This window comes from Grampus griseus, assembly GCF_964374135.1.
Source record: "Grampus griseus genome assembly, chromosome: 1".
Taxonomy (NCBI): domain Eukaryota; kingdom Metazoa; phylum Chordata; class Mammalia; order Artiodactyla; family Delphinidae; genus Grampus; species Grampus griseus.
Window position 1 is genome coordinate 105,310,274 of NC_139017.1, and position 16,970 is coordinate 105,327,243.

Genomic DNA, 16,970 nt, shown 5'->3' on the forward strand with positions numbered 1-16,970 from the left:
TGGTAGGGTCTGCTCACCAGTTTTTGGAGCAGAAGCACTGAGGCTCTGGATTGATCAGGCTTCATTCCCCTTGAGTGTTTGGCTTGTGAACTCACAGAGGTCTGATGCACCACCTGAGTAGGTGTCTGTGGCTCCACTCAGACACAACCTAAAGTCACATCCCTAACCCTGTTGTGGTTATCCCTGATCTAGTGCAAGGCTGTGGTGTGGAGTAGGCAGGCCAAGCACTCACTAGGCTGGGGCTGGGGCCGGGACATAGTGGCTGTAGGAAATGAGGCGACTATGCTGCCGCCAGAGATCTGGGCTGCCTCTGTGGCAGTCTTCTCCTAGGACCTGTCTGCCCAAGATCCAGTGCCAAGTTCTGGCGTGGAGTGGGTGGAGCTGGTACACTCATGTGTCTGTGAAAGGGACCTCATCATGTTGGTCGCGGTGGTTCCCAGGCATTGCAGGAGTAAGTGCTAACAATGGCCACCACTCCAGCTGGACCACAACCCAGGCCACTAGGCCATCTCTGTGTCCCTAGATCGAGTCTTCTCCCAGGACGTGTCTGCCCCAGATCTAGTGCCAAGCTGTGATGTGGAGTGGGTGAGGCTGGGGTATTCTTTCTGCTTGGATTGGGAAATGTAGCGAGCCAGCAGCCACCAATGCAGAGCTCTCTCTGCCCTGTTTATTGGTAGGCCAGACCCCATGTACTCTTCACAGGTAAAGTCTAGGCTTCTCCAGTTCTCTCTGTTCCAGCAATTCTCCCAGCAGCCAGAGGGCTTGTCTCCTCCATGTAGGACCCTGGGACTAGGACACCCTGTCTGTGGCTCAACCCGCTTGCTCCCCAGGGGGAGGATTCTCTCAGACCTTTCAGCTCCCTCACTGTGGCGGAGCTCCCTACCCTAAGCCTTTTTTCCATTCTGCCCAGTTAGTGGAAATCTTTCTTGCAGCTTTGGTTGTAGAGGCGTTCTGTCAGTTTCCAGTTAGTCTTCCATGCGAATCGTTCCACATGTAGATGTATTTTTTTTTTAAACATCTTACTATGCTATATTCAGTCTGTGCATTCTTTTTTTTTTTTTTTTGCAAATTTATTTATTTTTATTTATCTGTTTTTTTGGCTGTGTTGGGTCTTTGTTGTTGCGCATGGGCTTTCTCTAGCTGCGGTGAGTGGGGGCTACTCTTTGTTGTGGTGCACAGGCTTCTCATTGCGGTGGCTTCTCTTGTTGTGGAGCACGGGCTCTAGGCGCACGGGATTCAGTAGTTGTGGCACGTGGGCTCAGTAGTTGTGGCTCACGGGCTCTAGGGCTCAGGCTCAGTAGTCATGGCATGCAGGCTTAGTTGCTCCGTGGGATGTGGGATCTTCCCGGACCAAGGCTCGAACCCGTGTCCCTGCATTGGCAGGTGGATTCTTAACCACTGCGCCACCAGGGAAGCCCCCTGTAGATGTATTTCTGATGTGTTTGTTAGGGGAGGTGATCTCCATGTCCTCCTACTCTGCCATATTGATCTAATCCCCTTATTATGTCACTTTATATTTACAAAATTCTTCAAGTTATGATTTGTTATAATCCTGTTTTACAAATGAAACAGTGGAGGCTTAAATAGGTTTAGTAACTTGCCCAAGGTCACACAGCTTATAAGTGGCATAACTAAAATACCATTCTCACCTGTATCTAGCTCTGGTATTCTAAGTCTGGCTCTGTCTACTCAAGAAAGGATATTATATAGTGACTCTAAGTGCAGACCAGTTATAGGAGATATGGCAGATTGAGGACTAAGTTATGTAACGAATTAGAAAAGCAAACAAATCCAGAATGTGGGTCATAACCACAGGATAGATTCCTGACTTGGTTTCTTCAACAAGTCAGCACAGGGGAAAAGTGGTGGTGGGTAGTGTTTCAGAGGGACTGCTCTGGGGTGGAAAGAGGCTTAACCACCAGTATGATATATGGACCTTGTTTAGGAACTTGACCCAATCAACAGAAATGTAAAGAGATATTTTTAAAGACACTTAGAGAAATATGACTGTAGATTGGGTATTAGATGATATCAAGGAATCATTGTTAGTGAGCTGTGATGATGACATTGAAGTTATATAAGAGAATATCAATGTTTTTTAGAGATATATACCAAGTATATAGTGGCAAATGACTTAAGGTCTAGGATTTGCTTTAAAATTACTCAGCAATTAAAAAAAAAAAGAAAGAAAAGGAAAAGCAGAAGAGATGAAGCAAATGAGGCAAAATCTTGATATCATTACTGAATCTGGGTAACATGTATGTGAGTGTTTTATATTTTGTTGAGTCTTTTAAGTCTACATCCCTACTTTGCATTTCCACTTTCAGTTTTTTCATTACAGGAACATTCTGTTATTTTCCCGTGCCATCTAGTGGCAAAAGAATGTAATTTGTCTGCTTTTTTGAATGGAGAGCCATACCTTAGAACTAACATCTATTACCTGTGAGATAATTCTGTCAGTGTCTGCTTGCTTGAACAGCATTTTGTCCAAAGGGAGAAAGAGAACATGATTTCACAATACCCCGGCAGCTCTTTTTTTTTTTAAGTTTTTAAAATTTTAATAAACTTTTTTTTAAAAGAGCGTTATAGCTTCAGAGCAAAATTGAGCAGAACCTACAGAGTTCCCATGTATCCCCTGGCCCTCACATGCATAGCCTCTCTCATTATCAACATTCCTCACCTGAGTGGTGTAACTATTACAAACATTGAACCTACCTCGATACATCATTGTCACCCAGAGTCCCCCCCAGAGGCTCTAGAGACAATCCAGTCCAGCCTCTTCCAGCTTCTGATAGCTGCTGGTATTCTTTGGCTTACGGCCACATCACTCTAATCTTCATTGCCAGCATCTTCAAGCCACTCTCTGCTCCATCTTCACATAGCCTTCTCTGTGTGTGTATAATCTCTCTCTGCCTCCCTCTTATATGGATACCTGTGATTAAATTTAGGGCCCACCTGGATATTCCAAAATTATCTCCTCATCTCAAGTTCCTTAATTTAATCACATCTGCAAGGATATAAGGATATATATTGCCCTATAAGGTAACATTCACAGGTTTCAGGGATAAGATGCAGATGTTTTTGGGGAGGTCATTTCTGAGCCAACCACAGTGGGGATTATGGAGAAGATGATCTCAAACAGAGGGAAGAACTTGAATAGAAGCATCGGAAACAGAAAACGCACTGAAGGTAATTAGAGAGTGGCAAGTGGTCCTATGCTGTTGAGTCACTGTATATGAGGCAGCAGCACAGAGTGAGAGAAGGCTGAAAGGAGATTAAGAGCCTTGAGTGCCAGGTTCGAATTTGAGTTACGTTTCATGGACTGAGGAGAGTCTTTGGAGAGTTTAGAGCAAGCTAGTAGCATCACCCAGGCTGTGTTTTAAGTGTTTAGCTCTGGAGCACTGCAAATGATGGATTAGAGGCAGAATGCCATTGAAATAATTCAACGTGAGGATAATTAAAGAGGTAGGATTTCATTCATATGTTCAAAAAATACTTTTGAACACATTACCTTTCATACACGATTTTAGATACTGGAGATACAGCAATGAGCAACACAAGTCTTGTTTTCTGAATTTTTCATTTTAGTGAGAGACAGATCATTTACAAGTTAAAATAATTTTAGGTAGTTGCGAATGTCATAAGAAGATGAAATAGAGAAAACTGCTAGAACCATTGGTGGTACTAGTGGGAGAGAGGGGGTGAGTAACGTTAGGGCATATAGTTTCGGCAGCCCTCTCTGAGGAGGTTCTATTTGAATAGAGAGCATATCGAATAGAAGGACATAAGGAACGAGCCACATGAAGACCTAAGAGAGGGCATTCTAGGCAGAGGACGCAGCAATTGCAAAAGCTTTTATATCAGTCAGCTCTGCTGCTGTAACAAAAGCCACCAAATCTTACCTTCTTGTAACATTAGCCGTCCCATTCTCACTCAGGTTTTATGTAGGCTATAAGTCAGCTGTAGCTTTGCTGCAGGTTGCAGCTGCACTCTATGTGTTTTTTTAAATTTCAGGATCTAAGGTAAAAATGTAACCCCTACCTGAGTCATGGTCTTCGCACAGTAGAGGAGAGAAGAACCAGAGGCTGAGCCAAACCATGCAACAGCTTTTAATGTTTCTCCTGGACCTAGTATATGTCACATTCACTCACATTCCATTGACCAGAGCAAATCACAGGTCCAATCTCAAAGTCACTCCTTCCGAAAAGGAGGGGTGAATAATTATACAGAGTAATATAATCCGTGACAGATGGGAACAAACCTGGAGTGTTTAAGGCATAGAAAGAAGAAAGGCTCAATGAGAATAGAGAATTTTAGTCTGTTTTGCTCACTGATATACCCCACGAAGAAAAGTGCCTTGTATAAAATAAGTATTCAAGAAATATTTGTTCCATGAGTGAATGAAAGCCAATGTAGTTCGAATATAAGGGAGATATGAGATTGCAATCAACGCATTGGTATATAGGAGGAAACTTAATTTCACCCCTGCCTTAGAATTTGGTTCTCCATTCACCTCTTCCCCGGTTCTCTGTTCCAGACATAGACATTTACACTGCATACCTTCAGCTCTGCCATAGAAGTAGGGTGTCTGTACCCCTCTCCCTATCAGCCTTCCCTTCTAGATGGACTTTCATAGACTGCTGTGACCTGGGACCCCCTCCCATTCTCTAAGGACAGCAGTTCCTCCTATCTTTCTGGAAAATGCTCTTTTCCCCATTCCAAACATATGTTTTGTTAGGTGCTGGTATATTTGTAAAGATACCACCAGGGGCAGTGACAGGTTCTAGCTTAGGGAGCACATCCAGAGGGGCTGGAGATGGGGAGTCAGGTCTATACCGTTTTTTGATTGGGTAGTAAGTACATTTGAAAAAAAAAAAAGCATCCAAAAAAATGGCATCCTTGGTTGGCTACATCTCTATTTCTCTCATGATCTTGCTTCACACTGCTCTGATATCTTTTCATTATAGTCTTAACAGGCATATTAATATAGTACTTTTTAAATTGGGGAGGGGGGGAGGAGCCATTCAGAGCCGTTCTCTAGAATTTTTGAAATTGGCACCAGAGAAGGCAGCTCTCAGGCCCTCTGTGGTGGTGAAATCGGGAGGTATAACTGTGTTTTGTCTCGTGGAGAAAAGCAGACAGAGATTGCATAGAAAAGTAGATGAAGCAGAGCCCTGATGAGGTTTACGTTTCTGGTTTCACTGTTACCCTTGATGCTGGCTGCACCTTTTACCTTCTCATGGTGACATGAGCTTTCTAATAAATTCCTTTTTTCCCTAAGCTGTTGAGATTGAGTTTCTGCCTGTGCAACTAAGAGATCTGATTCATATAGTTTTGGAGCTTCAAAGGCATCTATGCACTGGTCTGTTTCTCACTCTCCAAGCTAGGAAAGAGTATAACAAAGTTTCTTTTTAGTCAGTTTGGGGAACTATCAAATTTCTAGCAGACTCTCAAACTGGTAATGTGTCAATACATCATCTTTCCAAAGGGAAAGAGGCACAACGTTTCTTTTTGAAACAGATCTGTTTAAACATTCACTTTCCACATCAAACTAAAACTGAAGGAAACAAAGCAGGGACCACATATTATGCAGAAGAAACATACTACCTAAAATTGCCAAACACTTGAATAATAAATGCACAAACTAGGGGAATGAAGGAGTAAGGTGTGATTCATAACCTGAAATATTACCTACTAATTAAAATTGAAAATTTTATGATGACTAAGAAAATTCATAAAATGTTTAAGATACTCCGTCAAGAGAAAAGGCAAAAAAAAAACTTTAAAACTCACATGTGATCACAACTATAAATGCCTAATTCATAGCTCTAAAAGATAATATATGTTTAGGCTACCCCAGCAGCCTGGCACCACATTAAAGTCATGCCCATTATACGGGTTCTCCCTTTCTGCTCCAGCCTAGTCTTGAAGTACTTCAGTCCATCTGCTTCTCATGCCTGGTTATTGTCTTCACCTCTCAAAAAATTAGCTTTGTAATTTCTGTTTCTGGCCTTTTCTTGCATTCTTTTTTTCTAAATATTTTTTTTCGGCACGTGGGCATCTCACTGCTGTGGCCTCTCCCGTTGCGGAGCACAGACTCCGGATGCGCAGGCTCAGCGGCCGTGGCTCATGGGCCCTGCCGCTCCGCGGCATGTGGAATCTTCCCGGACCGGGGCACGAACCCATGTCCCCTGCATCGGCAGGCAGACTCTCAACCACTGCGCCACCAGGGAAGCCCTCTTGCATTCTTTATCTTTTTTATACTTGACTCATACCCTGTGATTCACAGATATTGACAGCCTTGATTTCCCCAGCTTCAGCTCACCATTTGGGTTTTTTCTACACTTGTCCTATCCCATCTAAATGCATCAGGTCAAACAGGTAGGGCCCTCAAATTACATACAACTGAAACTTGAGTATGTTTGAGTCTTAGGATAATGGGTAATATTTTTTTCTTCTTTCCAGACTTTCCTGTTCCAGTACCATTGCAGTAAACATTTTTTTTTAAGTCGAAATGTATTTGACATACAATATTATGTTAGTTTCAAGTGTATTACATAATGTTTTGACGTTGTATACATTATGAAATGATCACAACAATAAGTCTAGTAACCATCTGTCCCCATACAAAGTTATTACAATATTATTGACCATATTCCTTATGCTGTACATTACATCCTTATGTTTTATATTTTACATAACTGGAGGTTTGTTCCTCTTAATCCCCGTTCACCTATTTCACGCCCCCTCCCTTCTGGCAACCACTCATTTGTTCTCTGTATCTGTGAATCTGTTTTCATTTGTTTTTTCTGTTTGTTTTGTTTTTTGGAGTCCACATATAAGTGAGATCATACAGTATTTGTCTTTCTCTGTCTGACTTACTTCGTTTAGCATAAGGCCCTCTAGATCCATCCATGTTGTTAAAAATGGTAAGATTTTATTTATTTTTTTATGGCTGAGTATATTCTGTGTGTGTATGTGTATGTGTGTGTGTGTATATATATATACACACACACCATGTTTAATATATACATGTATATATATATATATATATATATACACACACACACACACACACACCACATCTTCTTTATCCATTTGTCTATCCATGGGCACTTATCTTGGCTGTTTGTAAATAATGAGGCAGTGAACATTGGAGTGTATATATCTTTTCAAATTAGCGTCTTTGTTTTCTTCGGGTAAATACTCAGAGGTGAAATTACTGGATCATATGGTGGTTCTATTTTTAATTTTCTTAAAGAACCTCCATACTATTTTCCATAGTGGCTGCACCAATTTACAATCCCACCAATAGTGCACGAAGGTTCCTGATGATAGCTATTCTGACAGGTACAGTAAACATTTTAAAGACAATAACAATAAGCTTTTTCTTATCTCTGCCAAGAGTGGAACTTAATGGTGATTCTGTAGAACTGCATTTTTTCAGCTTCACATTAACAACAAAAGATGCTGCTTATTAGTACCCTAGCAGTTTTGCATTTATAACATAGCAGGTCAGTATATGTATGCCAGGTATTAATCTCCCTGGGAACAGAAGCCACCTCATGGAGTTAGCTGCCCAGAAATTATACAGGCCCTATAGATGTTCCATTGTACACTTGGGGCTCATGTTTAATTCCCCATAGGATTTTAGGTTTATTTTCTTTTCCTAATACCGGATCTACTCTGGACAATAGTTCTTAGACAGTGAGCATTTGCACCTACTGCTGAATCTTGATGTCTTTGGGCATTGTAGCATGTCTTATACATTTCACTGCTATCTTCGTTTCCTTGGGCTGCCTTAACAAAGTAGCACAAACTGAGTGGTTTCAACAACAAAAATGTATTACCACACAGTTTAGGAGGCTGGAAGTCCAGGATCAAGGTGTTGGCAGGATTGGTTCCTTCTGATGGCTGTGAGGAGGAATCTGTCCCATGTTTGTCTCCCAGCTTCCGGTGATTAGCTGACAAACTTTGGTGTTTCTTGACTTCTAAAAGCATCACCCTGATTTCGGCCTTCATCTTCATATGGCACTCTCCCTGTATGCCAGTCTATCTCCAAATTTCCCCTTTTTATATGAACACCATTCACATTGGATTAGGGCCCACCCTAATGACCTCAACTTAACTAATTACATCTGCAATGAACCTATTACCAAATAACATCACATTCTGAAGTACTGGATGTTAAAACTTCAATGTAAGAATGGGCAGCGGGGGGAGCACAATTCAACCCATAATAACTACGTATCTCATTATAACTCCAGACTTCATTTCTGCCATGTTGGTGTCAGGCTTAGCCATGAAATTGCTTTGGCCAATAAAATGTGAGTAGAAGTGATGTGTCTGCATCTAAGCAGAAACTTGTTAAGAATTTTTTCCTTCTGCCATGAAACTAGCCATATTCCAGATAGAGGCTATTTCATCAGCCTGTGTCTCAAGAGTTAGAGTGACATGGAACAGAGCAACAGCTAACTTTCAGTGAATATGTAGCACAAGAAGGAAATAACCCCTTATGATTTTAAGCAACCAAGACTTTGGGGTCATGTGTTACTGAAGCATTAACTTAAGGTAGCTGACACCATAAGTTCACTCCTAATGTGTGGGTTTTTTTCATTCATTCATCAGATATTTATTAAAAGCTTGCTATGTGCTAGGCATAGCACTGTGTGTTGGACACTCTGATGGTTAATTTTATCTGTCAACTTGCCTAGGCCACACTACCCAGATATTTGGTCAAACACCAGTCTAGATTGTTCTGTGAAGATATTTTTCAGGTAAGATAACGTTTCAATCAGTAGACTTTAAGTAAAGCAAATTACCCTCCATAATGTAATTTGGCCTTGATTCAGTCAGCTAAAGGCTGTAAGAGAAAAAAAAGACTGAGGTTCCCCCAGGAAGAGGGAATTCTGCCTCCACACTGCCTTCAGACTCAAGCTGCAACATGAGCTCTTCCTTGGGTCTCCAGCCTGCTGGAGCTCTGCAGATTTTGAACTTGCTAGCTCCCACAAATCTCATGAGCCAATTCCTAGAAATAAATCGCTATATATATATACACACACATCCTATTGGTTCAGTTTCTCTGGAGAAATCCGATTAATACACAGTCAGTGAACAGTGAACAACCTAGAAATAGTCCTCACAGAGCTTATAGTCTAAGGAAGAATACAGACAAATAAACAGAAAAAAAGACAATGTTATGTAGTAAATGCTGGGAATGCTTCATGTCATAGGAACACATAGCAGGAGCATCTAACCATGACTTGAGGAATCAGAGAAGGCTCTCTGGAGGAAATGAAGTCTAACTTGAGAACTGAAGGTGGCAGGTGGAATAGGAGTTAGCCAAGTGAAGGGACGAGGTTGTGGAGAGCAGGGCTTAGATTGAATGCAGAACATGCATTCTTAACAGGGGCATTATTGCCCCCAAGAGGGAGAAACTGGTGCTTGGCAGGTGAAATAAATCTTGGTTATTACAATGTTTTGTGATCATCCAAAGCTCAATTCTATCCGACAAAATCTTATTCCTTAATATTTAATGAGGGAGCGGGGGAGACATGATTAGAAAAAATGTCTAAAAAGTCTCCATGGTTGGGGGAGGGGGGTGCACGGTGGTGACAAAAAGAAAAGGCTGAGAAACATTGGTGTAGAAAGACCTTTTGGGTAAGGGAAGGATCACATACGGAGCTTGTGAGAGAAGACTATAGCATATTTAACAGGTCAGAATGGTTGAGGTATACAGTGGGAAGGAACAGAGGCACAGAGAGTCGTGGGAGAAGAGGCTCATCTAGATACAAATGTTAAAGAAAATTAAATCTGAAAAATGCATTTTGTCTGCAATTATCCAAATATTTTAGGTGAAATTGGACTTTGTCTAAATTATCTACTGTAGACTATGCTCACTTTTATATATGAATTTCTACTTTGTGTTTGTAGTCATAGATTAAATGAATCATTAACTTTAAACATGTTTTAGAGATGACAAAGAACAACTGTTAGAATACCTTTTCTATCTTTCTCAGAGTTTTAGTTTTATAATTGTAGTCTCTATAACAGCATCATGTTCAGGTGGGCATTTAATCATTAGGCTGTTCTGGAAGACACATTAACCTCTGGAGAATTTGCGTGTGATTTACTTCACTGGAGTTTCAAAGATTAAAAATATGAGAGTAAAAAGATATTTTTCTTGGTTCCATTATTGGGAATAGATGAGAACAATGGTCTGTTTAATAACCATTATCATTATCTCCCTCCCAGATGGAATTAAAATTACTTTAATATTCTATTAGGAAAATCTTTGCAAAAATGCTGCCAATCTTTTTTTTTTTTTTAATTTCCAGCAGCTTGGCAACAATGAACTCAAAACTAATTCAGTGCTTTTGAGAGATAATATAAACTTAATTTTAGACTCTAAAGGACTAAAAAATTGCATGCTCTTCCATAATTTTAGCTTTTAATATTTTTATACCCCAGCCCTAACTTGCTTGATGTGAGTAGACCTGACCTAAATGTCTAATATGTATATATATATATACTTTTTTGCGGTACGCGGGCCTCTCACTGTTGTGGCCTCTTCCGTTGCGGAGCACAGGCTCCGGACGCGCAGGCTCCGGACGCGCAGGCTCAGCGGCCATGGCTCACGGGCCTAGCCGCTCCACGGCATGTGGGATCTTCCCAGACCGGGGCACGAACCTGTGTCCCCTGCATCGTCAGGCGGACTCTCAACCACTTCGCCACCAGGGAAGCCCTCTAATATACTTTTTTAAGAGACAGCATGCTAGTAATCAAAGGTCTTGTTAAGTAAAAGACAGTATGCGGAAACAGTACTGAATATGTGTTCTGAAGTCACACTACCTGGGTTCACATCCTGAGTTGAATCTGTTTGGGTTTAAATGCTACTAGGTTTCGTGAATTGGGCAGATGTAAAGTTACATGATCTTATCCTCTGTGTACCTCACTTTCCTCATGTGTAAATTATGGCTCATAATAGAACCACTACATAGAGTTGTTGTAAATATTAAATGAGTTAATTATTTAAGACACTTAGAGCAGTGCCTCGTACATACTTAGTACCCAATAATGTTACCTACTATTATTATTATTTAGAACTCCTTATTAAGTAGTTTTAAAACCATTTGTTTTGGTGCTTCCTGTATGCCATACAAGGAACTTAATTGTGAAACTGTTAGTACACCTGGCCTAAAATGATCTTCACAGCATGACTCAAGTATTTATTTATTTATTTATATGTTTTGTTGCACCGGGTCTTGGTTGTGGCTCACAGCCTCCTTAGTTGCAGCTCGCTGGCTCCTTAGTTGTGGCATGTGAACTCTTAGCTGCGGTATGCGGGATTTTTAGTTGCAGCATGCATGTGGGATCTACTTCCCTGACCAGGGATCAAACCTGGGCCCCCTGCATTGGGAGTGCGAAGTCTTATCCACTGCACCACCAGGGAAGTCCCCTCAAGATATTTCTTTAAACTGACTTTTTTTAGTATCATTATTGTTCTCTTCAGTATAGTTCAGGCCTTTAAATTGATTTATTTTTTAGGCTAGGGTGATATTTTTGTTCTTAGGTGAGAAGATAAACATCTAAGGTTCATAAGGAAAAACACTCCTTAGAGCAGTAGGTGGGAGATGAATTCCTCTTCGGAACTTTGTATTGGCGTCTAGAATTTATCTCTACAGTACTGCTTTTTCCATGGTGCCAATAGGGAAAAGCAAGAGTTACCCATGATTTTCTGGCATTTTTGTTTTGATTAAAGAAATTTTAAAACCTTTCAATATTTATATCTTTCAGAAAATGTCTTTGAAATTCAAAAATGCAAAACGAATTGAAGGCCTTGATAGCAATGTGTGGTGAGTACATTAGAATAAACAATAATCATTGGGTGAAGTTTTTTTCCTCCACATGTTTATATCCTTATTTGGGAATTTTTAGCTTTATCTATAGTCTATAAATAAAACCACTTATTCTAATTCATCCATTCAGTGGAAATGGAAGGAAATAATGATTCATACACTGATTTATTCACTTAGCAAATGTGCCAGGTCCTGAGCTAGGCACTGGAAATGGACAGAGAAAATGACAGATTGGGTGGATGCCCTTGTGGAACTTACCTTCTAATCCATCAACTTTTCCTATTAGCCCTCCTTTCTAATGGTTGATAAGAGAACCTAGCAGCAGATGGTTGAGAAAAATAATTATATGATTAAAATATGGGCATCGTGGAACTGAGATTTGTAAGAAACATTAAGTTCATCAGTTCAGCCATAATTTTTCCGGGTAAAGTCATTTTGTAGACGGTAAAATTTTTGTCGTGAACTCATTAATTTTGTTTGATCTGTAAGACTAAACTAAGTCTTATTTTTCAGTTTCTAAAGACTATGAGGTATAAACAGCTAACTTTGTAATTTTAGTACTTACTAATATTAGTGTTTTTTACCTTAGGATTGAATTTACCAAGTTGGCTGCAGACCCCTCTGTTGTGAATCTTGGCCAAGGCCTTCCAGATATATCCCCTCCTGTATATGTAAAGGAAGAATTATCAAGGATTGCAGCAATTGATAGTCTGAATCAGTACACACGGGGCTTTGTAAGTATATGAGGACTATGTGGGGTGTGAGCTTGTATTTTATATTGTATTGTGCGTGAATGTACTTCTACCACTTCTCCGTAATTGGCTTTCTGGAACCAACTGTCCCAACTTGATAACCAGAGGAACACTCACCCTTACCCTTATCTCCTAGGATGAGCTGTCCCCTACTTCCAGCTTCTCCACAGTCCTGTCTTGGCTCTTCGTTTACCGTTGTTCCAGGATGAGGTCCTACGACAAGCAGGGAAGGAGAATATTCACTTTAGACATATTTTCTCTCCCTTTCAAACTTACGCAGCCTCAGCACTGGCTTCTTACTTAATATTCTCTATTTCCAACTAGTTACTTTCTTTCTTTCTACCTCAGCACAACCTCCATCTTTCTGTGGTGGAATGCCTAGGATATCCAGAGATTTCATAGATTCTACTAAAAAACAATTACCACAAGTCTTCATGACCATTCATGCAGGAACCCTCTGAAAATAGGAAAAAAGATATTTTAATTTATTGCCATTTAAAAATACAAATTGGAAAATTATAAAACCCAGATGTTAAAAATTCTTACATTTTAGAGCCAAACTATCTCAAAGAAGTAGGTCCCATAATTAAATTTAAGGTTTTATTCTTCCTTTTACTCAACAGGGTCATCCATCACTTGTGAAAGCTCTGTCCTGCCTATATGAAAAGTTTTATCAAAATCAAATAAATCCAAATAAAGAAATCCTTGTGACAGTAGGAGCATACGGATCTCTTTTTAATGCCATTCAAGGATTAATTGATGAGGGAGATGAAGTAAGTACATTAACATTATCATGTTGCCTATATTAATCACTATCATTTGTCCTGCTTTTATTTTTACTTATTTTATACTCTTTTTTATTTGAATCATTTTTGAAGTATAATTTATGTGCAGTCAAGTTCACAAATGTTAAGTACAGCTTAGTAAATGTTTACATGTATATGTGTATGTATGTCTCCATGTAACCACAAACCAGATGAAGATATAGTACATTTCCAGCAACCCAGAAGGTTCCCTTTTGCCCCTCCGTAGTCTATATTCTTCCAGAGGTAACCGCTCTTCTGTGTTCTGTCACCATAGGTTCATTTTGCCAGCTCTTTAACTTGATATAATAGAATCATACAGTATGTACTCTTGAGTTTGGCTTCTCTCATTTATCATTTTGTCTGTGAGATTCATCCATTTTGTTGCATGTCATTTATTCTTATATTTACAGCCTATTTAGATAAGAGAAGGTAAAAGGGGCTAGCAGTGATGCGGGAAAATGAATCTTAGTTTTCACTGCTAAAATAACCTTTAATCCGAACTCAATCAACAAGTATTTGGTCCCTGTCTTTTTGTACCCTGTATTGTTAGCAGCACTGTGTGAGGGATGTATAACAAGAAGGCTGAGTGATTTCTTTATTTAGTGACGTGATATAAAACCCACTTTGGCACTGACCTCAGTCAGCTCTGCCCCTAATTCCCCATTATCATTCCAATACCCCTGCTTCAGTATTTCCTCACCTGTTTCATTTATAAAGAATTTATTGAGGATATGCTAGACATTGTGGGAGAGATTTTTAAAAGACGGTTTCTGCGTGGAAGGGGTTCCCTGTTTAGTAGAGGAGATAGACTTGTAAACAGATGAGGAGGAATGCAATGCTATAGGCGGTCGTGGGGAATGTATAAGTTACCATGGTGACAAGAGGAAGAAGTGATCAACTCTGCTAATATAGGTCTGGAAAGCTCTAGAGAGGTGTTGGTTAAGCTGGGTGTGAAGAATGAATATGTGCCGTGATCTGTATTGTTAATTCCTTTCTTTGAATTCTCCCCGCACTTTATCTGTACCTTCTTTATGAAAGATACCTGTTACTTTGTGTTACATTATCCTTTTACATCTCAATTCACTCTACTACAGCCAAACAGTAAGCTACTTAAGGAGACATGGTAAGGAAGTACAGTCATACTTTCATATACGTAATCTCCTTTATTCCTATAAAGTAGTTGAAAGTTTTATCTGAGACTTTGGTGTTGTTACTCCTTTGTTGCTTCTTCCTACTCTGCACTTTACTGGTGTGTCCTAGGGCTCAGCCCTTGGCCTTCTTTCCTCTATTCTTTCTTCCCTGATCATCTTATCTAATATTTTGAAACCACACACACCACTTTCCATCATACTGACCTATTATTTTCCTTATAGTATTTATTACTATGTGAAATTAGCTGATTTACTTCCTTGTTTTCTTATTTCTTATAAATGTCTTGCAGGAGAATGTAAGTTCCAGGAAAACTAGTTTATCGCTATAGAGCTAGCACCTGAAATAGTGAGTGCTCAGTAAATATTCTTCAAAAAGAGAGGGGAATTATTTCCATTGTAAAAATAAGGAAATTTCAGGGAAGCATGTTAAGTATATTCTTCAGCTCCACCTCGCTGCCTTCCCAATTTACTTTCCTTCATTGAGCTCTCACTTCGTACCAGGCACTGTTTCTCACCAGGGCTACAAAGATGGGTCATCTTAGTCCCCAAGAGTTTCATAGTCTAATTAAGAACTTGAGGAAAAGATTCATTCCTGGCTCATTTCTTTGTCCTCCACAGTACCCAACACATAGCACATTGTATAGGAACTACTCAGTGTGAGTTGGATGACTAGTACAAACAAAGGGGCTTTAGAATATAAGGGCCTCCTATGACTCCAATGAGAAAGGCCTTGAAAAAGAAGTACAAGCAGTAAAAAGTGCAAATTTAGGGTGATAATTAGGTACCATGAATTTAACCAACACAAACTTAAATGCGGCAGTTTAGTGTAGACTTGTAAAATTATAAATTGTTGCCAGATTTTTCACAAGCAGTTTGACTATATGTATAAAGTACCATAAAACATGTTTATACCCTTTAGTCTAGCAGTAGCAATCATGTGAATTTATTCAGCAAATGATTTTAAAAAGATACTGTGCATAGTCACAAGTGAACATTGCACTGTTATTTATACAAGAAAACTATAACAAAATTGTTCTAGAATTCAATAGACTCTCAAATAGCCTTTAAAATAATAAGTGCTAAAACTAAATAATATTAAAATTTTTGTGAAATACTTCTAAGTTTAAAAAAGATAGAAAAATCAAATGTGTACAATGGATATAAATTATGTGTTCAAACCCTCCTTATAGAAAAGCAAAAAGTTAGGGATGCTAGGTCCAGGCTGGCATACTGCAGAAGGAATACCAACTGGACAGGTTAGTCTGGCCCACTGACCTGAAAGCCAGGCCATGAGTGATTGAGAGAGAGCCTGTAGGAGAAAAGGAACAGGAAGTATATCTCAAGGGCTAGGAAAAAAGGATCCAGATATAAGTCATCTGGAGGGAAATTGTGGTTATCAGACATTAGCAGTAGCATCCTGTCTACCTGCATACGCTTTTTGTTTAGGGATGCTTTTGAGAAACGACAAACGTCTTTATTCTCAGGATAATACTTATAAATTAGTACTCCACAGCGGAGAGCATCAGTTGCAGTGCTCTCTTTCCTTATGGTCTTGCTGTGCCACTGATCATTTATTTTCTAATTTGAAATTTAAACTCAATGTTTTTGGCTGGAACATCCCTTTGAGAATGTGATGAGAGCTATGACCCCTTTCCCCAGAAAAATATACCTATGCATGTAAAAAATTTTACATACAATTCCAAGGGTCCCACTGCAAGCCTGTCCACAGATCTCCCTAAGAGATCAAGGGCTCCAATTAAGGATCCCGACAAGTTTATCCCCAAGGTCTTTTTCACTCAGATATGAGAAGACAAAGCCTGCTTTCTACACTGCTGCATCTCAGCATGTAGTATAGTGCCTTGCACATAGTATGTACACAATATTTGTTAAATGGATTAATGATTAATATGTTGTGTTATTTGGTTTTATTCCAGGTCATAGTGATAGTGCCTTTCTATGACTGCTATGAGCCCATGGTGAGAATGGCTGGAGCAATACCTGTTTTTATTCCCCTGAGATCTGTAAGTTTGCCCCTATGATTCACATGTTTTAAGAAGTTTTGTAAATACCATGACTTTGTTGCCAGTAAAGTTCCTACTTTGATTACATTTTGGGATTTACTATATATCTCTACTATAACTGAAGGTAACAACTTTAAAGGGGGATCTTTTATTACTTTATCTTGTGTTTGCACGTCTGTCTGTTGTATCAGCGTCTACATTGTGTGTAATACTATTTTTTGTGGTTATGTGTCTCCCCTACTGACTGAGCACCACCAGGTCAGAAACCATTTCTGAGTCACTTTTATAGCTCTGGTCCCCAGTGACTAACAGTGTAGGGTATATGCTGGGTGCTCAATAAATGCTTATTGAATTCTGAATGAAGTAATTTTTTTTAATTCTG

The 16,970-nt window shown here is 39.6% G+C and overlaps 1 protein-coding gene across 5 annotated transcripts in view; it reads left to right on the forward strand.

Moving 5' to 3' along the window:
* Positions 1-16,970, forward strand: part of KYAT3 (kynurenine aminotransferase 3) — a 58,129-nt gene that overhangs the window by 11,677 nt on the left and 29,482 nt on the right. For all 5 annotated transcript variants that reach the window (XM_082664464.1, XM_082664468.1, XM_082664465.1 and 2 more), the window contains 4 exons: positions 11,797-11,855; positions 12,448-12,592; positions 13,234-13,383; positions 16,502-16,588. In XM_082664464.1, coding sequence (XP_082520590.1) covers positions 11,797-11,855; positions 12,448-12,592; positions 13,234-13,383; positions 16,502-16,588 — 441 coding nt within the window. The remainder of the gene's footprint in view (positions 1-11,796; positions 11,856-12,447; positions 12,593-13,233; positions 13,384-16,501; positions 16,589-16,970) is intronic.